The sequence below is a fragment of the Lepidochelys kempii genome, chromosome 15 (assembly GCF_965140285.1).
Source record: "Lepidochelys kempii isolate rLepKem1 chromosome 15, rLepKem1.hap1, whole genome shotgun sequence".
NCBI lineage: Eukaryota > Metazoa > Chordata > Testudines > Cheloniidae > Lepidochelys > Lepidochelys kempii.
This window is the reverse complement of record NC_136394.1, coordinates 30,340,299-30,364,910: the sequence shown is the minus strand read 5'-3', so window position 1 is coordinate 30,364,910 and position 24,612 is coordinate 30,340,299. Positions and strand designations below refer to the sequence as shown.

At 46.9% G+C, this 24,612-nt stretch overlaps 1 protein-coding gene across 3 annotated transcripts in view; it reads right to left on the bottom strand.

Annotated features, from left to right (window-relative positions):
• The window catches only part of SGSM1 (small G protein signaling modulator 1), an 80,548-nt gene extending 59,852 nt beyond the window's left edge, over positions 1–20,696 (bottom strand). For all 3 annotated transcript variants that reach the window (XM_073312613.2, XM_073312614.2, XM_073312615.2), the window contains exons 1-2: positions 20,530–20,696; positions 20,396–20,439 (exon numbers count right to left, since the gene is read on the bottom strand). In XM_073312613.2, the coding sequence (XP_073168714.2) occupies positions 20,396–20,439; positions 20,530–20,548 (63 nt within the window). In that variant the 5' untranslated portion in view covers positions 20,549–20,696. The remainder of the gene's footprint in view (positions 1–20,395; positions 20,440–20,529) is intronic.
• Positions 20,697–24,612: the final 3,916 nt, after the last annotated feature.

Below are 24,612 nucleotides of genomic sequence, written 5' to 3'. Positions count from 1 at the left end.
AGCTACCACGATGCAAATAATAATCAGCTGCATTTACAATGCACAGAAAAACAGCTCCTGGAGAGGCAGTTTAGTTGAAAATTACACAGCCGTGAAGAAAAATGGCAGAGTATCGCTTGAGCTTGTCAAGCTAAACAATATCAACCCAAGAAATGTTTAGTGAAACAAAAAGGAGACGAGTGAGAGAGACTGGGGCTCTCAGGGGAGACAGATGAAACCCTGAAGGGTAATGAGAGCAACAAGCCAACAAACGCAAGACTCAACTAATTGTGCAAAATGAAATATTTATGTGACTGCACATAAAAGAGAAAAAATTCAAGGCAGAGGACTGAAATTCTCAGTGCTTCCCTGACAGCAAAAGGCTAAGAGGGGGTTTGTGATCCAAATCCCATGCAAGTGGATTATTAAATCACTGCAAATGGACCAGAGAGAGCAACATGATAGAACAAAACTGAGAGAGAGCCAAAACAAGAGAGACAGCCAGCGGGCCCAGGGAAGAATAGACTGGAATTGGGATGTTCAGTTCAAGACGCTTGCTTTCTATCTCACAGGTGCAGCACCATATGACAACATTTTTGGTGATAAAACAAGCAGTATTTAACTGGGCATTCAGTATCATTCTTATTCAATATTCAGGCAGGATGGGAGCTCTGCTACGATTGTACAGCACCTAACACATGATCCTTTAAACAAAGTAATTGCCCCAGCAAATCCACCTCCAGTTTTGGGTGTGTGTGTGGAATGGCCCCACTGGGCATATTTTGGTCTGAAGCAGAAAGCCTTTAGAGAACAACCTGTTTGACAGCTACCCACCAAGTCAACAGCGTTGGCACAGAATCTGAATCGTAGCAAGGAGGACTGGCCGAGTACCTCAAACGACAACCAGGCAGGTATATTCCTCTTCCCCTGCACAGTAACTGGCTGCGTTGTGAGTTCCTACTGAACCATTTCTTAGAACACCAGCCTAAGGCTAGGAATGCATGACAGTTATCTTGTATCTACCTAGCGCCCCATCCTAGAGCATCCCAACCCCTTTACACATGTAAAGAGTTCTACAGACTATAGACTTCATCCTTCACTGCACCGCAGCCATCTCTAGGACAAAACCAGTGGTAATCAGTGCACAGCAATAATGCACCACAGTTTAGGACAGGAACCAAAAAATAGATTTACCAATTGATGCTGCTAAGGGAGTTTAGGGAGGCAGAATGCAATGACTCACACAGGAATCTGTCCAGGACAGCTGGTTTAATACACAGAATGCCACAAGATCCAGAATGACCACAGTGGTCAGGGCTTTATCCAAGAGACACCACATCCAGCGTCACTGCACCCTCAACACCATTATGGACAGGTCTTTGCACTAAATTACCACCATCATTTCCCCATTGTGCATAGATGAAATACAACATTTCCTGTCCAAGTACAGACCCAGCACAATGCTGCCTAGCTTACGGAGTCTGACAAGATCACAGCCCAGGGTGACGGCTGCAGGCTGTTTATGATACTATACTAGAAATTGCACTTCACCAACACATCCTCTTATAAAGCTGGAAAAAGTGCAGTTCTGACATTCCAGGGGCAGGGTAGGACAGATACCCCACATTCAGCCAATATTTACTGGAGAAAACACTTAAGCTTCCACCTCAAATTTTGCATTGCAGCATTTTTATGCTAATCCATAACAAAAATCACACAAGCTTAAGACCTATATTAATTTCTGGCCCAAAATGCCAACAGCAAATACTGCCCACTAAAACAGACTATGTCTTCTTCCAAATCACTGGTCCATATGGAGCGAGCCCATGATCGCCACACAGCCAACATCCAGAGTTTAATCAAAATAGCTATTTAATTTTTTCACCCTGTCCTGTTCATTCCGTGGTCCCTATCGATCACTTTTATAAGTTGATCAATATCTGTCAGGAGACCGAATCTTTAACCAATGCAGTCTAAGAGATTCATCAGAAATCAATACACCCATCCATATATAAGGCTACACTTTGCACAGGGAGGGGTAACTGGCAACTGAGCTCTCAAGAGGCCTACAGAGAAATGACCAAGTGAATTCCATTAACACTGCAGAAATAAAATCCTTCTTAATCATTGTTAGGGTGGGAGAGCAAAAAACAGTGCCCGACTCAGGGCCTTATTCCACACTTATTTTTACGCCTTTGTATCCCTCACACTTATTTGCTCAGGTCTATGGAATTACTATAGACTTCAATGAGTTTGCTCATCTGCTTCATGGTAAGCATGTGAATGTTTACAGAATTGGGGCCTGGGTATGCAAAACTGGGACTGTAGGCGGGGAAAATGGGCTCCATGTCAGATAACTGGAGACCACTGCAAGCACATATCTCAAATGAACTCCAAACCTAATCTGTGCTGAGGGCCAAACCTGGGCCCGTTTCAGCCATAATAGCCAATCTCTAATAACCAGACTGCACACAGGGATTCAGGCTTTTGTCTCCATCTGCTACAAGATTCCCAGGGTCACGCTTCGCCTCCAACCATAAAACCCCAAACCAAGTTGTCCCAGTCATTTGTCTGCACGCCACTCCTGGCCCCCACAATCCTTGCTGTCACTGCTTCTCCAGTGTAAAGCTGAACATAACAGCAGTTAAGACAACAGCTGGGGTGCAGGGACCAGGAGCTAATGAATAAATTCCAAGTTTAATGAGTCTAAACCAATATTTACCCATAACATTGCCTTTCACTTGGCTAGGTTTTTCCACTTAACCTGCCGCATGCTATTGTGAACAATGTGCCTTCTATATTAGATTATATCTGCATTCACAGTTTCCTTTTCAACAGGGATGGCAAGGCTGTTTTATTGATTACACACAAGTGTACCAAGCACAGTCCCTCCCAGCTGTTTGGCTCTGTAGAATAGTTTATACTAAGCTAAATGTGGACAATCTGAGAAGTATCATACAAGCACAAACATTCACTGTTCACTTCAAATACAGAGCTAGTTTCAAGTATCAGCGGGGTAGCCCTGTTAGTCTGACATCAGGGACGGTAACACACAAAAGCCAGTGGGAGAACACTTCAATCTCCCTGGACACTCAATAAACAGATTTAAAAGTAGCCATCCTTCAACAAAAAACTTCAAAAACAGACTTTAAAGAGAAACTGCAGAGCTACAATTCATTTGCAAACGTAACACCATCAATTTGGGCTTGAATAGAGCCTGGGAGTGGCTGGCTCACGACAAAAGCAATTTTCCCTCTCTTGGCATTGACGCCTCCTCCTCAATTATGGGGAGTGGACTACATCCACCCTGACTGAATTGGCCTTCAACATTGGTTCTCCACTTGTAAGGTAACTCCCTTCTCTTCGTGTGCCAATATATATATTTAGGCCTGTATCTGCAATTTTCACTCCATGCGTGTGAAGAAGTGGATTTTACACCCACAAAAGCTTATGCCCAAATAAATCTGTTAGTCTTTAAGGTGCCACCGGACTCCTCGTTGTTTTTGTAGAGCTAGTTTCCACTCTTTCAAAGGCAACAGCACTTAAATCTGACACAGCAGCGGCTCTCAATTTGTCTAGCGTCCTTCCCTTCAGGTGTTGTGGATCTGAATATCCTTCAGCCACGTCCATACACACAGTTTGGCATTTCTGGAAGGCTGGCTCCAAGAGTCTCTGCAGAGATCATGAGCTTTCAGGTGGGTCTGGCACATCCGTATCAGTTCAGCAGGAATCTCTGAAGGATGTTGACGTGGATAAGGCTCTGGTCTGGGGCTCAAGAGAGCTGGTGTCAGTGCCTGGATCTGCCAGACTCCCTGTACGACCTTGGACAAGTCACTTCATGTCCCAGTTCCCCATCTGTAACATGGGGCTAATACTGCTGTTTCCCGATGTCAAGTTGTAGGAGATGCCTGTGGCCTTGCAGATTGGCTGCCCAGTGAAGGAGAAGTTAGTGATGCACTGTTGGGGTACATTTTAAGGGTAATCCCCTTTATCTACACATCAGCATCCATCCTAGAACAGAGGTGGTCACACAACATGCAGGCAATCCCTTCTCCCAAAGATCTCAGCCCAGCACCAATGCCCGGATCCTAGGGAGCAACTCTGCTTTAAGAAACTAGTCTAGTAACAGACCAAGGCAGAGAACAAACTCTCCTGCTGTGCACACAGCTCCCTCTCCCAGAGCCTTGAACGACAAGGACACCACCCAGCAGGTCTTCCCCAGACTGACTTTTTTTTCTTGTTGTTAAAGGTGCAAGAAAAGCACATCTTGGAAGACTGGGCACAGCACCAGCTAGTGAGACCTGCCGTAACAACACTTCCTTTCTGCCATCTCTTGCCTGCCTTGTACCCGTCACCTGTAAGCTCCTTGGAGCAGCCACTGTTCTTCCCCTGTGGGTGTATACAGTGCCTAGCACAACAGGGCCTCAGACTTGGCTGGGCACTGTAGACACTACTGTAATAAACAGAATCATAGAACTGGAAGGGACCTCGAGAGGTCATCTAGTCCAGACCCCTGCACTCAAGGCAGGACTAAGTATTATCTAGACCATCCCTGACAGGTGTTTGTCCAACCTGCTCTTAAAAATCTCCAATGATGGAGATTCCACAACCTCCCTAGGCAATTTATTCCAGTGCTTAACCACCCTGACAGTTAGGAAGTTTTTCCTAATATCCAACCTAAACCTTCGTTGCTGCAATTTAAGCCCATTGCTTCTTGTCCTATCCTCAGAGGTTACGAAAAACAATTTTTCTCCCTCCTCCTTGTAACAACCTTTCATGTACTTGAAAACTGTTATGTCCCCTCTCAATCTTCTCTTTTCCAAACTAAACAAACCCAGTTTTTTCAATCTTCCCTCATAGGTCATGCTTTCTAGACCTTTAATCATTTGTGTTGCTCTTCTCTGGACTTTTTCCAATTTGTCCACATCTTTCCTGAAACGTAGCACCCAGAACTGGACACAATACTCCAGTTGAGGCCTAATCAGCGCACAGTCGAGAGGAAGAATTAGTTCTCGTGTCTTGCTTACAACACTCCTGCTAATACATCCCAGAATGATGTTCGCTGGACTCATACTTAGCTTGTGGTCCACTATGACCCCCAGATCCCTTTCCACAGTACTCCTTCCTCGGCAGTCATTTCCCATTTTGTATGTGTGCAACTGATTGTTCCTTCCTAAGTGGAGTACTTTGCATTTGTCCTTATTGAATTTCATCCTATTTACTTCAGACCATTTCTCCAGTTTGTCCAGATCATTTTGAATTTTAATCCTATCCTCCAAAGCACTTGCAACCTCTCCCAGCTTGGTATCGTCCGCAAACTTCATAAGTGTACTCTATATGCCATTATCTAAATCATTGATGAAGATATTGAACAGAACCGGACCCAGAACTGATCCCTGCAGGACCCCACTTGTTATATCCGTCCAGCATGACTGAACCACTGATAACTACTCTCTGGGAACAGTTTTTCACCCACCGTATAGTATCTCCACCTAGGTTGCGTAATACTAGAATGCTGTTATAAAAGGAGGCTCTCTCTGCAGCTTTGCCATGGCTATGGCTGGTTATCTATCACCCCAGAGCGGTGTGCACACTGGACCAGATTTTTAAAAACTGGCCTCTGGTTTGGCATTTGCAGCGGGAGCACATTGATGATGCAGTTTTGCCCCACTTGGTCCGGCAGACCACCACCATCTCATGGAAGAAAGCTGTGATGACCACTGTAGTTAGGATGCCAAGATACCATTCCTAGCCAACGCTGTAATGGCTCAGAGACACCTGTGGTCCAGCCACAAAGGGTCCAGTGGATGAGGCTCAAGGGGTGCAGGTGTGGATCGCCCGCTAGCAGGACCTGTGTGCACACACACAGCCAAGCTGTCATAAATATAAAGGGAAGGGTAAATCCCTTTAAAATCCCTCCTGGCCAGAGGAAAACTCCTCTCACCTGTAAAGGCTTAAGAAGCTAAAGGTAACCTCGCTGGCACCTGACCAAAATGACCAATGAGGAGACAAGATACTTTCAAAAGCTGGGAGGAGGGAGAGAAACAAAGGGTCTGTGGGTTTTTCTTTATGCTGCCTTTGCCGGGGATAGACCAGGAATAGAGTCTTAGAACTTTTAGTAAGTAATCTAGCTAGGTATGTGTTAGATTATGATCTCTTTAAATGGCTGAGAAAAGAATTGTGCTGAATAGAATAACTATTTCTGTCTGTGTATCCTTTTTTGTAACTTAAGGTTTTGCCTAGAGGGATTCTCTATGTTTTGAATCCAATTACCCTGTAAGGTATCTACTATCCTGATTTTACAGAGGGGATTTCTTTACTTCTACTTACTCCTATTTCTATTAAAAGTCTTCTTGTAAGAAAACTGAATGCTTTTTCATTGTTCTCAGATCCAAGGGTTTGGGTCTGTGGTCACCTATGCAAATTGGTGAGGCTTTTTATCCAACATTTCCCAGGAAAGGGGGGAGTGTAAGTGTTGGGAGGATTGTTCATTGTTCTTAAGATCCAAGGGTCTGGGTCTGTAGTCACCTAGGCAAATTGGTGAGGCTTTTTACCAAACCTTGTCCAGGAAGTGGGGTGCAAGGTTTTGGGAAGTATTTGGGGGGAAAGACGTTTCCAAACAGCTCTTCCCCAGTAACCAGTATTTGTTTGGTGGTGGTAGCGGCCAATCCAAGGACAAAGGGTGGAATATTTTGTACCTTGGGGAACTTTTTGACCTAAGCTGGTAAAGATAAGCTTAGGAGGTTTTCATGCAGGTCCCCACATCTGTACCCTAGCGTTCAGAGTGGGGGAGGAACCTTGACACAAGCTCTGCAGCCCTTCCTCAGCCCACTGACCTCCAGAGTAAGAGCAGCAAGATGAGGCCCATGCAGCGGAGATAATCTCCTGAAGAGCCTCAGCTCGGCGTCTCACAGGAGCCGAAGTCGGGTGCTTAACTCCCATCAGCTCCCTGGAGACTCCCAGCTGGAAGACATTCAGTGGCGAAGCCTGTGTGCGCTCTGGGCACAGGGCTGCGGGATGATCATCTGAGAGTGCGACTGCAGCTCAGCAGAGGCCATCTCCACTGCTGCCGTAACCCAGAACCAGAGGGCACTGGGATGCAAACCGAGCGATGGCGTCTCCTTGGAAGAGAGAGAAGGTCAGATCCTCCTCACGCTCTAAGACGGCCAGAACGACGGGAGGGGACAAGCCCAGAAGCCTCTCATCGGACCTTCTGGTCAGCCAGGTTACACTGCGTGATGCTAAATATAACCACTGATGGCTGCAGCCGTCTGCTTACTATTAGCAAACTGGCAGCCAGGCAGGTCCCCAAAGACGAGCTCTCCAGAGGCGTAGGGCACAAAGGGCTATCACGGACCAGGGAGTGCAACATAACTGAACTCTGGGAGGCCCTATTACAAAGCTACACCAGCCTCCTCCTCGGCTCCCTGCTATCCAAAACCGCCTTCTAGCATCTCTGTGCCCCAGCGTCACTTCCCATCACAGCACAAAGCATCTTCTCTGATTTGTAACGGAGCAGCCCAGAGGCCCCTGGAGATGGCAGGGCTACCCAGCCATGCAGCAAGGAACAACCCAACCAGATGAGTCTGACAAGAGTGGGCAGGAAAGAGAAGCAAAGAGAGGGAAAGCGATTTGCCTAAGGCCACACGGCAGGTCAGTGCTGAGCAGGGAATCGGGTCCTGGTCTCCCAACCCCCAGTCCAATGCCCTTGCCACTAGGATAAAATCCGTAGGAACAGCGCTGTACTGTATCAAATAAGGGAGATACTGAAGAATATCAGAAGGAAGCCAGATGTCTGTTTGAAATTTAGAATCACTGTTCAGAATTATTCCAATTTTGCAGTTGTGGAAGGTTTATTCTAACTTTTATTCCAAGCCCATTGTCTGAACGTGTCTGGGGCTCCTGTTTCTAACTGCCCAGACCTAGCCGGAAAAAAAGGTAATCAGGAAAGTCGCCTTTCAGTGCCATCTCCAGTGCATGGCAGGCTGACACAACCTGGTCAGCGATAACGTTCGTGCCTTACATAACCACAGGTTTGCTAATGCAACACACCCCCAGGGGTTGCTCACAAGCAGAAATGATGGGAAAGCCCAACCAACGAAGATTTCCACAGCAATGATTATACCCTGCACTTGCTGAGTCACTCTGTTTTAAATGGGAATGAAAGGGAATAAAGTCTCATTTAATAAATATCCCACTTTTTTCCTTTAGTTTGTGAGCGAATTTAATATTCACGAGTGTCAAGATCTAGTAGTGCTGGCCTGAAGCCATGAATAGGGCTGCAAAATTCTAGGCATGCGTTCCCACTCAGCTGCCTGCACACCTCATTTCTGATCTGCAGCACCCCATAACCAGCCCAGTTCTATACCAGGCATAGCTAGGCCAGCACACCACAACCCTGCTCTGCCACACTGCTGCTACTCCGCACACAGCTCTCCGCTGCTGCTCCTCAGTCTTGACCTGCCACCCCTTCCAGAGCGGAGGGCCAATTGGGACCAACTAGTTTTGGGATATGCACCGAGCGGGATTCCAGGAAAAGCAATCTAATGTTCACTGGACACTGAAACCAATATTTGAACCTAGTTTTCTAGCAAACTCCCAGGACTATCCAGCTTCTGAAACAAGATTTTTAATAAAGTTAAGACCCATTAACTTTTCAGCACAGAAATGTCATTTATCTGAGCCCCACCATTTCTACTAGAAGCCTGCATTCAGATTTTCTCTGCTCCCTTCTCACGAGGGATACAGCGACTTTCATTTCCCATTAAATCTGAACATCACATTCCTTTCAAACGGTCTTCCTTGGTTCATGTTTCAGGTGGCTGCGGATTCTGATTTCCCCTTTCATATCATTCATACTCGCCCTCTGCTTTAATGGCCCCTGCCTCTCTCATATTTCCTACCACATTAATACAAATAGCCTTATCCCTGGCGTTTTGGCAGCTGAAATGGGGTTAACAACCCAAAGAGTGTCAATCCCCATTCTTTACTGTAACAAGAAAAAGTCTTTATGTTCCTTTTTCCAACAACATTTAAAGCCTGAAGTCTGTGCCCATAGCAAATATGGCAAGTATCTGCTTTAAACTTCGGTTTGTTTTTGTATGTTTACGTTTCGGGTTCTTTTATACGCCAGTATTTACTCTCACTTCCACTGCAATCTTTGTTTCACGTGGTTTTGATCATATATTTAATGAGTTCTTCCTTGAGACATTTTAACTGCCAGCTTTGGTGCCTACAATTTGAGCATGGTGGGCCCAACCTTGCAGTCCTCATTCAAGTCTTGATTCAGCAGAGCCCTTAAGATGAGACATAAGGACATGCTGAATTTTAAGCACGTTTAAATGCTTTGCTGAATTGAGGCCTTATTCCTTTCACAGCAAAAGCGCCAATTAAAATCTATAAGAGATGGTCCAGTGGCAGGAATGCAGCATTTCTCCCTACGATGGCATTAGGTTAGGATTCCATGTACCATAAGAAGCTAAGGAATCTTCAGGGAGACAGAGGCCAAATGAAAGCAACTGTGGGCATGTCTACCCTAGAAAGAATTGGAAATTAGATCAGCAGCAGCGCAGTTCAATTGGCGGTAATGCAGGTCATCTAACTCGCATTTCTCAGTGATAATGCTGCAAGCCTGGTTTTTTTATTACCCCAGGAATAGACGCCATGCTGGTAAGACACCTGCACCCTAATTAGACAGAGCCCTAGCAACACTCTCATTTGAAAATGTCCATTTATTGAACTGGTCACTGGATTCAGAAAGCTGAAATCTCTCCTGGCTTTCACCTTGTTACTTTAACAGATGTAACTGTCTACATCTCTGAAACACATTCTGGGTGCTCCGAAACCAGAGGTAACGTCTTTCCTTCTACATTCTTTGTGAAGGTCCAGACACAGAACAAGAGACATCCCATTCCCCCAGAAGCTGACAACCTGAGGGACATCAAATGGACAGACAGACAGGGGAGTACAAGGCAACCGTGAACCACTGTGGGTGACAGGCGGCGTTCACAGCACAGCACCATGCTGTGCCTGTGCCCCGGGCCAATGCAGGACTTCAGGCTCTACAGGGCTGTCAATCCAACATCTTTCACGAGCGCTAGATTTGCTTTTACACTGAGGAGACAAAGGCAGCGGAGCTGTTAATCTGGCTCCTTTAGAAAACAGAACCACAACATCCTGTTTTATCTGCCTTCTTTATAACGTTCACAGTATCAAGATGTGGGTGTTCTTTACAACACGTTCATATTCTTTCCAGCAATGAACAGTCTGATTATTCCAAGGGCAGGTGCCAAGCAGATCTCTCAAACACCCTGCAAGCTGCAGCCAAAGTCTCCCACTTATCAGCTTTAGAGTTTACTAGCTGACCATTAAATAAATAGCCTAATGAATACGTGCTCGATCTGTTAGAACGCTGCCAGCCCCAGAGCACACACACCATCTCTACCCGGAGACTGCATGGACTCTGTTCAACATTTCCACAGGGTCACCAGTGAACTGTTCCCAGCAAACTTTGGTGTAGTCACTGGGATACCTGCAAGAACCACTTTATGGACAACCTGAAACTAGAGAGTTATCACTAGCATGTGCACTCCAGAGACTAGGAAATGATTGCCATTAGCACATGTACACTAGTACATTGAGTCAGTAGGCAAAATGCTGCCCCCAGGCATGCTAGGGTAAACCCGAAGTATCCACATACCCAGTTCAACAGACTTACTGCAGATTTGGACTGGTACAAGAGAAAGCAGTGGTTCATTGGACCAGATTCTCAGCTGGAGGAAATCAGCATAGCTCTGCTGAAACCAAGCAGAGACTCTGGCCCTGTGTGTCTAACCTTCACATGCTCTCTCAGCATAACTAAGAAGTTGTTTGCTCTCACTGCCTCAGACTGGCTTGAGTATTACATTTGAAGTGTACACCGGATGGGTAGTTCCCAGGCTCTCACACGAATCTGTTATTTAAAACAAACAAACAAACAAACAAACATGGACACATAGGTACAAATTTTACTTTCAGTTACATCAGCGCAAAACCACTGAAGAAAGAACTGTTACTCCAGATTTACATCAGCGAGATCAGATTTGGGCCCATCCTCTCTGCATTATACTTAAACAAATAAATCCTTCCATATGTTGTCTGTAATTTCAATATCCTCAATGACACATTGACAAGTGTGTTTCGCTGATAAGGGAGTATTCAAACATCCAACCCAAGAGCATATTAACAGAAGCAAGATGCTGCAGAATAAATATTCTGGGTTAGCTACAGCAGCTACGTCAGTGGGAACAGTCATTGCTGTCATTAATTTTTCTCTTGCTCCAGTGACAAGGAAGCTTTCAAGTTTCTTTGAAAGAGAAGCACTGAAGACCAAATGTAGAGAGAAAACAGCACTGCCAACCCAAGCAATCAAAACTCCTGAGTCAGACCCCAGAAAAATTTTTTGATTATTAAAAAAAGTGTTTCGTTCTTTTTATCAGCCTTCAGGGTTCTGATTTTCTGCACAAACAAAGAATGAAAGAAAAGATTTTTTTAAAAAAGCGAATTATGTGAGAATGTCAATCACATGACTCAAGGAATGAGGACTTCACAGTAAAATCCCAAGAGCTGGCAACACAGATTAAGAGATAACATACTCTGAAAAGGTTTCAGAGTAGCAACCATATTAGTCTGTATTCGCAAAAAGAAAAGGAGGACTTGTGGCACCTTAGAGACTAACCAATTTATTTGAGCATAAGCTTTCGTGAGCTACAGCATCCGATGAAGCGAACTGTAGCTCACAAAAGCTTATGCTCAAATAAATCGGTTAGTCTCTAAGGTGCCACAAGTCCTCCTATACTTTGAAAAGGCGTCATCTGTCAAGTTAAATAGCCCCTTGCCCCAGCTCACTGCTGTAGATGTTCTATTGAAGGACTACTTAAAATTAATTTTTAAAAGCAATTGTAACAGTAATTGTCCAAGTTATCAGACGCAAGAAATGCTCCAAATCAGAGGAAATAATGCAGAGCCAGCGAGCCAAGAATACCGGCACAGACGCTCCTCCCCAAGGCCTGCCCAGGAGCTGGAGCGAATCACACCAGCCCAGGACCCATCACTGCCCCAGACAAAGGGTCCAATTCACTCATTGCTAGGCACAACTCCATTACAGACACTTTTGCCAGCAGGGACTCCAGCCCACGGATTTCAGTGGAGTTACTAAACTCACTGAACTCCTGAACACTGAACTGCCAAAGGGCACTCTGGCTTTAGATGGGAACAGTGACTTCCATCCACTCTGTATAATGAATCCAGCAGTCCCATCTCCATGGGCAGAGACCCATCCTTGCCCTGCACTCAGTGCACCAGACTGTTTGACCACATTTCCATTGAGAGATGGTCAGCTGCTCCATATTCTTGTAGTCAATGAACCATCGATTTCAATCCTATTGACTCAGACCTCTGGCTTTTCCAGAAGTGTTTATTAATTATTTATTGAATAATCAAGCCACTTATTGAACACAGCATAACACTTCCTGCTGCTGCAATATAAATTTCATTGCTATCCATGGGTTTCCACCGGATTACTCCAGGTCTCAGCCTGCCTGTATGACTCTGGAATTTCCTGACTCCTGAGCGCTTGGTTGTTTTTTGTCCCCTTTTCCCCCTCCTTACCATTGTATTAACGTCAACCTTGGCATTTAAATGTGTGCGTGACACATGGGACACACAAGGCATTTGCAGATTTTTATACCAGCCGACAAGCACTTCACATGACCTGGACATATTGCTAGTTAGATTTCATTAGGGAAATATCTTAAGTCAAAATATATAGCCGAAACACAACTTTTAATGTGGCAATTAGCTGGCAACTGCCTCTCTTACACACACACACACATGCACACTCGGTATAGATATTCCAGAGTCCTGTAGATAGGTTCAGAGCTGGAGTAATCCGATGCAAACCCACTGATAGCAATGGAACTGCACCTATTTACACCAGATCCGAGTTTGACAAGGGAGTAACACCTGCTCACACCAAGCATGAACTCAGCCCATGGTTCCCACTTGCAACACGTAATTTGCGCAGAAGGCACATGTGTGGTAGGCTCTGTGCCTGTTTTCGACATTAAATGCAAACTTGCCTGCGTGGATGTTGGTGTTGTTTTGGCAATACCAAGTGAAAGATGCTGAACTCTGGTCATTTCTTGACTTTCGAATGCTTGATTCCTGGGCTGTAGCCCGGTCTCAGGGAAGTCGACTGGCACCATGGAAATAAAGAACACGAACGTAGCACGGACACTTGTTTTGATTCGGTTGTCTCATGAGCTCCACGTTTGCCAAATACGGACGCCGCTGGCTAGGGCGCCTGCCCGGCCTGTCTTGCTTTGAAGCCACAATGCTGAATTTGTGACAAGGCAAGCATTTCCACGGCAACCGACTGATGCCACAAGCATAGGAGGATGACTTCTTGGCTGCCCCAAATCGAGGCTGGGCTGAGAGGGGAAGAGGAAGTCTTAATTGAAGCAGAGATCTTCCTGAAACGCTATCAAAGGGCACACGGAAAAGGAGGAGGGAAGGAAATTGGGTTTGGTATGAAAGTTTTCCCCCAGGACTGCTGGAGTCTGAGAAAGCGGCTGTAAGCAAGTGCTTTCATCTTCAGCCAGACAGAAAATGGTCTCTAGTGATTAGAAATACTGTTTTCAGCAGAGATCAATGCAGGCAGCCCAAGAAACTGTATATTAAGGCCTTTTGTCTACGTCTGATGGAGGCACATTTAAAATGACTTGTATGTGTAGTGGGGAGACTTCCAAACGTCCCTTTAGAATCAATAACTTTCGTTATCAACTTACAGCATTTCAGTCTCACCCTGGTTATGTCTGAACAGTCCTAACAGCTGCAGAAACACAGCATTTGTTTCTGCCTTAACAATAATTAATGCTCAAACACTCTGATTCCCCAGGAGATCCCAATAATTCTAAATGAAACACACAATATCCTAACAATCCAGAAATGAGAGTTCACATTGGCCCAAGCCCGTCAATATTTCAGAAGGATTGGTGCACACGGCCCAAGAATACAGACACAGGCTGTGCAAACATTGATATTGCTGACTATTTTGCATAACTTAGCTGCAAACTCAACAACAAGGCTTGTACGCCAAAGAAATATAGGTAGGAGCTGGGAGGAAGAGAGATTGATTTCTGGCCGTCTAACCCAGGGTGGCATTACAGAAAATCTATAGCAGAACTCATTCAAGCTATCAGAGAACAAGCAAAAGAGAACATCTAATGGATAGGACTATAAAACATTGTTAATGCAACTGGGTGTGGCCAATTACAAATCTAAAACTAGGCAGCACAGTGTACAATACAGGGAAATCAACTGTTTATTGATAAAACGTTTTAAAATGTCTATTTGCTGAGTGGCAAGTCAAAAAAGCAAAGTCTCAACAGATGCATAAATACAACAATTAGAGAGTTGATTTTCCTGTTTCATCCAGTTATTTCACATGCTAGGACTGTTCATGTAACTAGCTCCTAGGTACGTTGTGGGCTTGACTCCATGGCTGCTGGAACAATTTTTACAGTGAGGGTGCTGAAAGTGGAAACCATGTATTTGGTTGTTATTACTACTCTAAGCCAGGGTGTGCTGCTGTACCCCCAGCACCCCGAGTTCCAACACCCCGCCTGACTCCCATTTGCCTTTTACTTTGCAACAGGACAGAGCGAATGTAAAATGCTACCATTTTGATCTGCTAGCATTTTACAATGTGCCCCAGTGTAGGTGACAAAACAAGGTGCAGGGTGGTGAAGAACTGGGCCCTACATATCTCATGTTCTTTCAAGTGTAATGCTGACTTTCCAATGTGTGCTTATCTGCAATGCTACTACTTACAGCTGAGCAAAAGAAAAAAAACTGAACATTTGAAATAAAAAATGCCTTTTCAATTAAGTGGAAGTTTCTGCAAGAGCACTTCTGCTTTTGTTGAAGTTTTCCAGGTATTTACTGAAAAACTGAAACCTCCCTGCAAGCTGAACACTTTAGTGATTCAGAACCAAATATTTTTCATTTTGACAATAACCTGTGACTTGACAGCACATCAGGAACCGTGTGCAGCTTTCAGAATTAACTTGACTTATTTCCATCCACTTGGTCCCAAAACGTCTGACAAAAGGGACAATAAGAGCAAAAAAAAAAAAAAACACTTTAGGCCACATACTGTTTTCCTGAATGTGCAGCTCTCATGGACAACTTCTTAAAAAACAATTCACACACAACAGCAACATTCTGCAGTATGGCACCCAAGCACAGAGGCTGCAATGGGAAGTGCACTGCGTTCGATAGTTAATGCAAGAGATTTTCAAATGATTTGTGTCACCTATCCATCTGTTTGAGCTCGTCAGGCCTTGTCTACCCTGGGGTTTCAGATGCCCATGCAGTTGCACCACTGCAAACCCCTAGGGGGCGCCAGTATAAACTACGGCTTTCATCAGCATGGATTTACCTTGTTTCAAATGACTCATCTACGCTAGCCGTCTGCACCAGATCAGCCACATCGGAGGCAAAAACGCTCAGAGTAGACAAGACCTCAGTCCTGATTCAGCGGAACAAAAGTTAGCATTTGTGCTAAAGCAGAAAGTCTTAGGGGTGCAATAAAGGCCTGCAGTGCTGCTATCCATGGGGAACTGCTGTAGTCTTCTGGCTTGACGCAAAAGGGTTAAATCAATTCAGAAAAGAAAGATTGAGTTAAAAAAATATGAAGTAGATCCAATGAGTAGAGGAGACAGAAGAGAGGGCAGTGCTGCGCCAGACAAAAATGCCTAGGAGTCACCTGTTTTAACTATCCGGAACGTCACCAAATGATTAGCTGCATAACCCAGAGACTCTTATTTTCTCAAATATTTTTCTTACTTCTAATGGATAAAAGAAGTGGAAGGAGAAATGCAGCTCCTGGGCTCAGCAAGGTCTGACCGCATCTTGCTGAATCAGGGGCTTAGTGCCAGACCTCCAGTGACTTCACTAAAAAGAAAAGGAGTACTTGTGGTACCTTAGAGACTAACCAATTTATTTGAGCATGAGCTTTCGTGAGCTACAGCTCACTTCATCAGATGCTGCGAGTCGGACCAGGCCCCAAGCCTTTGCCAATAGCACTGTGTGTTCTGAACACACAGACACCATGCATTCGGACGCTGAGCTTGGGATGCTCAGGTACTGCCAAAAAATCCCATGCAAAGCATTAAAAAGAAAAACCAAATGTTTTACAATCCAGTGTAGGTGAATGGGAGGAAATTCTGCAGTGTTTCTGTCACACAAATACACTAAACAGGGATATTACAGTCATGCACTAGGCCTGTTAAATGAAAAGCAAATATCAGACTATGCCATATACTGACATTCATGTATCCAGTTTGGGGTGACTGGAGCTATTTCACTTGGCCACAGTGTCTTTTTTTTCCCACCTCCTCTTCCCCTCTCTCCTTTGATACAGGCTTCCTCTTTGGTTGAATTTACCTGGACCTATTGAAATGCTGCAGGACGTGGCTGCTCATCTGTGCAACAGAATGGCCCCAAAGAAAGCTCTAATCCCAGGCTGTGGCATAAACTCCCGCGGGGAACTAAGGACCATCCCAAACCTTACCATCTTCTACCCCGAGTGCAGGCCACATTTCTTCAACCTGCCTTCTCTCGCACATGCAGAACAACGTGCACACTTCAAAACACAAAAAAACAACTCCCTTCCCTAGGGAGAGAATGAACCACGCGGCTCGTCGTTTGAGACACAACCGGAAGGCCCTCAATACTACAGTGACAAGGGCAGGATCCAAACCAACATAGAATAGATTCCCAGACCTGAAGATCATGCCTATTTAACCCTGTTTAAACTTATTTCATCAGGTCACTGAGTATTACTCATCTTCTTTGCTATCACCACCCCTGCCTTTACCACATCAGACCTTTCAGAGGCTGCTTCCTCGTTCTGCGTCTGCTTTCTGTTCATCCCAATTCAGGCGGGGTCACAGAAGGACTGTAATTACGAGGGGTCAATTTTATTTCAGATGTTAAATAACTGTCATACCCTTCTTCCAGTGTAACAGCAGTTGTCAAGGCAACAAGAAGTATTTCTTTCCACCACACCCATCACAACAAGCGTCAAGCTGTGGAAGGGCACAAACTGGTTGGTTTGTTGTTTGGCTACTCAACCACGTGTCAATTTTGATGAAAATAATCTTTTCAGTTTTCAAACCACGTGTCTTGCTTACCTTATAAAACACAGCATGTCTAGTGGGTAGAGCATGGGGGCAAGATGTCGAGAGACCTCAATTCTGTTCTTGGCTGGGCCACTCACTCCCTGCATAATCCCTTCCTTTCTCTAGGCCTCAGGTTTCCTCTCTGTAAAATGGGGCTCGGAATGCTTACCCACACTGGGGAAAAGATTTCAAAGTGAGAGGATGAAAAATCCTGCACGAGGCACACACAGGCAGCACAAGACTGGGTTAGTGAACAGAGACTATTCAAGATGTGTTAAAAGGGAGACCATCAAGCCAGACAGGCCTAAAATTAGCCCCCTAGCAGTCCCATCTTATGGGCGCACACACTCATCTAGCACAAATATGCACATGCGAGCCTTCTTGTGAGCAGCTCAGAAGTGCTGAGATCAGGATTCTCAAACATTTTAACACCCGGCTGATTTACACCAAGGGAGCAGTCAGGCAGAGAACAGGGACAATTAGAGTCATTCCTGGCACAGGGGCAAACAGGGTGCTGTCCCACACGGCAGCAAGGGGGCGACCTTAGGGGAGTCGCATTGCCAGCAGCAAAAACATATTTACATGACACAGAACAAAGGAATTTGTACCACCAGTTTCAGAATGGGTTAAGACTGCAAGCACACCCCCCTTGCAATGCTCACCAACCCAGCACTCAGCCAGAAACACGGAAGATGACACAGGCTCAAACTGGATACAGCTATATCCGTTAATATGCTCTGATTAGACTGTATTTTTGGTAGGGGGTTTTTAATATGATCCCATGAGCCATGAATATTGCCTCGCAGTGACCTACCATACTTACGTGTGCAATTTTAGAAAATAAATACAAAGGATTCTGCTCCTCTCTGCAAGTACCACACTGGCAAAATACAAGAGGAAGGGTCCATGCATGGTCTGTGCGATATACATTCCTCTAGGGGGCTCCAAAGCAGCTGGCGGACTCTAGGAAGGAGGGCTGCACTTCACAGACCACGAAACAACTGTTAAGATGAAAACTAAAAAGCCATCTCTGGCAAGGAGGTGACGTGAGGAGGTGGCCTGGGACTAGGGCCAAGCCCAGAATCCTGCAGCCCCAAAGGACACTGCTATGCCTCAGTTCTTAAGCAGAGTAAATACTGGGTCTGTGACCTTTCCCAAAGGAGCTGACTAAAACCCAGAAAAGAAGGAAAAATACAGGATTGAGACAGATGAACCGGGGTCCTACGGTCACAGGCTCTGCTTGCACAAACGGCTATCACTTCTGAGACTCCACAAAACGCCGAGTGACCTAGAGAGACAGAGCGAATGCTTTCCCTGGCATTCTCTCACGCAGGTGAGTCCAAGTGAGACAAGGGACAAACTTTCAAAGCACCTCCTGGCAGTTCAGCTCCAGGAAGCCTACTAACGCAGCTGTATCCCCAAGCAGCCCCTGGAAACGTAACCGTGTATTACCAAAGCAAGGCCTTTAATGGCTAACAGCACTTAGACTGGAAGCTGTCTGGGGCGGGGGCCATCTGTTTGTTCTGTGTGTGTACAGTGCCTACTGCCCGGGGCTCCTGGTCCATGGCTGGAGTCCTAGATGCTACCACAGTACAAGCAAGGACAATATCCTTCAGGGGTTTTAAATTGAAATAACGCTTCACATTTGTACAGTACCCTGCACCTAATACAGTACCCTGAACCCTGCGCCTGAAGAACTAATATTAGTTAATGGAACCTCATAACATCCCTAAGAGACAGTGAAAGTGAGACACAGAGAGACCTGAGGCAACTCTACAAGGTCACATGGTGGGTCAGAGAACCAACTAGGACCCAAGAGTCCCGGTTCCCACTAACTACTAGGTCCCGCTGCCCCTCCATGACCTGTAGACAGCTATAAAAATCAGGTCTGAGAGTCCTTCAGGGAATGTCTGACCCTTCCCCTGACAATATTATGCTCTTTTGTGTCAACACAGTCAATGACACCCTCTCAGTAACAGGCGCGAGTGACCATGCAGCCAGCTTTCAAAATGCCATTAATCCAGTCAGGCTTAACTTGTATCTTTTAACCAGCCAAAGTGATGTGTTCATGTTCCAAACTACTCTCCTGCAAAATCATGTCAGAAAACCAGAGACCTGTGCATGCCCCAGCAGGGACAGCCCTGGCTATAAAATGAGGCAGTGGCTGTGAGCAAGAAGGGGATATCCCCTGCTGAAGCCCCTCTGGGAGCAATGAAAAGCCCCTCTCCCCCGGCTCTGCTGAATCCCTTCAGTGCAGGTCATTGAAGAGTCCAGCAATTCAGGCGATGGGACTCATGGGGGAGCTTATGCAGCCTCCCAGGATTGGAGCCACTCTCTCCTTTAGGTTTCAGAGTAACAGCCCTGTTAGTATGTATTTGCAAAAAGAAAAGGAGTACTTGTGGCACCTTAGAGACTAACCAATTTATTCGAGCATAAGCTTTCGTGAGCTACAGCTCACTTCCTCAGATGCACAGTGCAGCCCAGGCCAGTAAAGCCACAGGGGTGAGTTTGGGACTGTCGGTTTTTTGGCTGTGTAACTAATCGTTCCTAAGGGCTGCTAGTAATTACACAATCTCTGCTGGCAGGGCCCCAGGGACCGAGCTGCTGGGAGGTAGTTATTAGCAATGGTCGCAACAGATCAAAAGCAGATCCCAGCATTACCCCCTGGAGTGGGGGGTGTTGGCGGGGGGGATTTGCTCATCAAAACGACCCTGCACCCCAGATAAACCCCAGCCCTGCAATTCCCCAAATCACCCCCCCCCCCCGCTCAGTGGGCTGGAGAGGCGATGGGGCCGCGTTCAGAGCGCAGCCACCATGACTTACAACCTTGCAGCAATCACAAACAAAACCAACAAACAAGATGCGGGGGGGGGGGAGCACAGCCCTACCCCCCCACCCCGCCCCCAAAGAGAGCCGTTCGACGGGCACCCCGGCGTGCTGACCCCCAGGGCGCCCCCTGAAACAGCAACATCTGGAGCATCCCCTAGTCTTCCCCCGGACGTCACGCTCCAGATGTGCAGCCCCCCCCCCCAAAAAAAAACCTTCAGGAGCCTCCCCCCAAAAACGCCGGCACTGGTTAATCCAGATGCGCACAGACACCTGGCGGGCGCACCCCCCCCCCCGCACATCTGGCGCCACCCCCCGCGGGAACCCCTGGCTCCAGCAGCGCGGGGCCCGGCCGCAGCACCCACCTCCTTCTTGACGGTGCGCAGGAGCCGCTGCCGGGTCTCCGCCTCTGTGGGGAAAGCGGGGAGAGGCGCGTTAGTGGCCCCGGCGCAGCCCGGCCGCGCCGCCCGGACCCCCCCGCCCGGCCGCCCCGTCCTACCCGCCGGAGCCGCGGCCATGGTCCTGCTCCTCCGCCGGGCGCCGGCGCCTCTGCCGCAGCCCGCGGGAGGGAGGGAAGGAGCCGGGCAGCAGCCGGGCTGGGCAGGGCAACGCCGCCCACTTCCAGCGACCGGCGGGCGGGGCTCTCCGGAGCCGGCGGGGCGCGTCTGCCTGAACCCCCAGCCCCTCAAAACGCCCACCCCAGGCGCTGGCAGAGCCCCGGCTCCAGGAGAGGAAGGGGCCGGGGGGGGGGCACCAAGTCAGGGTCCCCTGAGTAGCCCAGAGCACTTAGTCTGCCGCTGCCTAGCGCCCAGGGTTACCGCCTTGGACATGCAAAAAACCCCGCCCCGGCCCCGCAGGCAGCAGCCCCCGCTGGTATCTAGGGTGGGAGCCCAGAGCAGATGGGGAACATTCCCTTGCTGCGGAAGCCGGGACACTGCGGCATCATTAGCCGGACACGGGAACTGTTAAGGGCGGCTACCCCCCTCTATGGGGATAATCCTGCAAGTCTTCCAAAAACACCCGGCAGATTGAATTATTTTTCTGGCAACTGGCAAATCCATAAACCAACCAGCCAAAAGACAGGCAGGCGGTGACCCTATTAGCGCATCCTCTGTGCCTCACCACCTGTCCGCACCTACCCCGGGGGGCCCAGTTCAGTGCTATGATCCCTAGGCTACACCTGGGGAACTCAGGCCCAGAAGCTAAGGCCCAGCTCTGTTGGAGGCAGACAGGCATCTCAACTGATGTCAAGGGGAGTTAGGCACTCATAGAATCATAGAATCATAGAATATCAGGGTTGGAAGGGACCTCAGGAGGTCATCTAGTCCAACCCCCTGCTCAAAAGCAGGACCCATCCCCAATTAAATCATCCCAGCCAGGACTTTGTCAAGCCTGACCTTAAAAACCTCTAAGGAAAGAGATTCCACCACCTCCCTAGGTAACGCATTCCAGTGTTTCACCGCCCTCCTAGTGAAAAAGTTTTTCCTAATATCCAACCTAAATCTCCTCCTCTGCAACTTGAGACCATTACTCCTTGTCCTGTCATCTTCCACCACTGAGAATAGTCTAGAACCATCCTCTCTGGAACCACCTCTCAGGTAGTTGAAAGCAGCTATCAAATCCCCCCTCATTCTTCTCTTCTGCAGACTAAACAATCCCAGTTTCCTCAGCCTCTCCTCATAAGACATGTGTTCCAGACCCCTAATCATTTTTGTTGCCCTTCGCTGGACTCTCTCCAATTTATCCACATCCTTCTTGTAGTGTGGGGCCCAAAACTGGACACAGTACTCCAGATGAGGCCTCACCAATGTCAAATAGAGGGGGACGATCACGTCCCTTGATCTGCTCGCTATACCCCTACTTATACATCCCAAAATGCCATTGGCCTTCTTGGCAACAAGGGCACACTGTTGACTCATATCCAGCTTCTCGTCCACTGTCACCCCTAGGTCCTTTTCCGTAGAACTGCTGCCTAGCCATTCGGCCCCTAGTCTGTAGCTGTGCATTGGGTTCTTCCGTCCTAAGTGCAGGATCCTGCACTTATCCTTATTGAAGCTCATCAGATTTCTTTTGGCCCAGTCCTCCAATTTGTCTAGGTCCCTCTGTATCCTATCCCTGCCCTCCAGCGTATCTACCACTCCTCCCATTTTAGTATCATCTGCAAATTTGCTGAGAGTGCAATCCACACCATCCTCCAGATCATTTATGAAGATATTGAACAAAACCGGCCCCAGGACTGACCCCTGGGGCACTCCACTTGACACCGGCTGCCAACTAGACATGGAGCCATTGATCACTACCCGTTGAGCCCGACAATCTAGCCAACTTTCTACCCACCTTATAGTGCAATCATCCAGCCCATACTTCTTTAACTTGCTGACAAGAATACTGTGGGAGACCATGTCAAAAGCTTTGCTAAAGTCAAGAAACAATACATCCACTGCTTTCCTTTCATCCACAGAACCAGTAATCTCATCATAGAAGGCGATTAGATTAGTCAGGCATGACCTTCCCTTGGTGAATCCATGCTGACTGTTCCTGATCACTTTCTCTCATGTAAGTGCTTCAGGATTGATTCTTTGAGGACCTGCTCCATGATTTTTCCGGGGACTGAAGTGAGACTGACTGGCCTGTAGTTCCCAGGAGCCTCCTTCTTCCCTTTTTTAAAGATTGGCACTACATTACTCAAATACCTTTAAGGATCTGGGCCTAAATGACTTGCTCCAGGTCACACAGACTGTCTGGCAGGGAATCAAATGGAGGTTTCCTAAGTCATAGGCTAGCATCCTAACCCCTGTCATTTAGTGAGGAGGGCAAACTTCGTACCAATTTGGACCTCCAGCTACGCCGTCTAGGTGGACACTTGCATCCCCACAGGACGGATCCAGCAAGCGCAAAGCCGCGAGCAGGCTTGGGGCCCGGTGTTGTAGAATCAATTCTCTGCAGCTCACCTGCCTTTAATAAGTGATAAATAGCAGCAACACCAGCTGCCATACAGTAACAGCAGGTCTGGCCCTTTCGCTCATTGCCAGCTACAGCTGATGCCAGTTATCCAAAATGATCCAGTGGCTACTAATCATCATCGGTTCAGCCTATAAACCTCTCATCAACCATTCTGTGACTCACCCTTTGACTGTTCATGTTGTGTACACGGTCATGTGAGTCACAGGGTGCCCATGAGCTTTATCACTCACAAATACATTGGAGGCCTGACTCTTCTGCTCACTTACACCAGAGTAATGATTCACATCAGTGGAGTTGTGTCAGAGATATGTGAAATTAGGGCCAAGCTGGCTGTATTTAGCATGATGTAGCCCATAGTCCAGGCTGCTGAATTATGGTGCCCCTGGTGGCAGCCCTCATCTTTCACGCAGAAGAGTTACAACCTACAGAGATAATCCATTGGCCTGTCTCAATAGTCTTGGATAGTGGGCCAGATCCTCCTCAGACATAAAGTGGCATCACCCCATTGACTCAGGGCAGCTATGCCAATCTATAGTAGCTAGCCCATTGCCGTTCCAGCATCGAGACAGTAAAGATCAGGGAAGTTGTGATGACTTGGACAGGGGTAGACTGCTGAACCCCATAGATGTCTCAAAGAAATATCGTAAACTACATAGAAACATCTCTGCCTCTGCCTCATTAACATATTTCCTGTCTTTCTCTTCCCTCATTTGCTCCTAAAGACATTTCCATAGAAACAGGTCCTTTGTTCCTTAGCAGTTCAGTTTCCAATAACTACAAACCATGTTAAAGATGAGGGCAGCTGCAATCAGCTACATCATATGCAAATAAGCTGCAGCCGTCTGGCTGCTGGCAGGTTGGTGATGCAATCCTCAGCTGGGCCTCAGTTTCTCTGATTGAAAAATAAAGTTAATTTCAGCTTCCGAAGGGTGCAGTGAGGCATAGAATTAATTTGTGTTTGCAAAGCACATTGAGATGCTCAGATGATGCATTTTATATAAGTGCAAAGTGTTATTCCCTATTCATCTCATTCTCCTTGTGACCTTCATTTAGTGTACCATATTCTGTCCATGTCAGGGCTGGTAATCCAGGCAGCAGCTCGCAACACCATCCAGGTAACCACATATTCTCACAGGTCCTGAGCAGGGTTCGCTGTTGCTATGCCAGCAGTAATCTACCTACTGAGGTTTGTCTGGGATATTTATGCAACTTCCTCAATAATTCCCCATTGATAGCTGTGATCTTGGCTTTCTCTCTATTTGGAGAAACACTGCCAGTCCCTTCAGACTCAAGCTTAAAGCAAAGTTTCCTCCCTGAGATTGTGATCCCTGATAGCCATCTGACAACTGCAATTCATCTGTGTCCTAACTAGCCCCATGTAAAATGAGGGGCCTTTTGATTCATAAAATATGCCCTGTCAGATAAAGAGCCATCTGCCACTCCTGTCTATTCTTTGACAGAATTTGGCTATAGAGAGAATGAAGGAAGCTTCTCTCCAAACAGTGAGAGCAAACAATTATTTCCAGTTGGAGGCATGTCAGATGAATGTTTGCACTGATAGGCCTTGCTTCCACTTTGCCTGTAATGTACTCGCTTCTGTTCTGGACGGAACATGTCA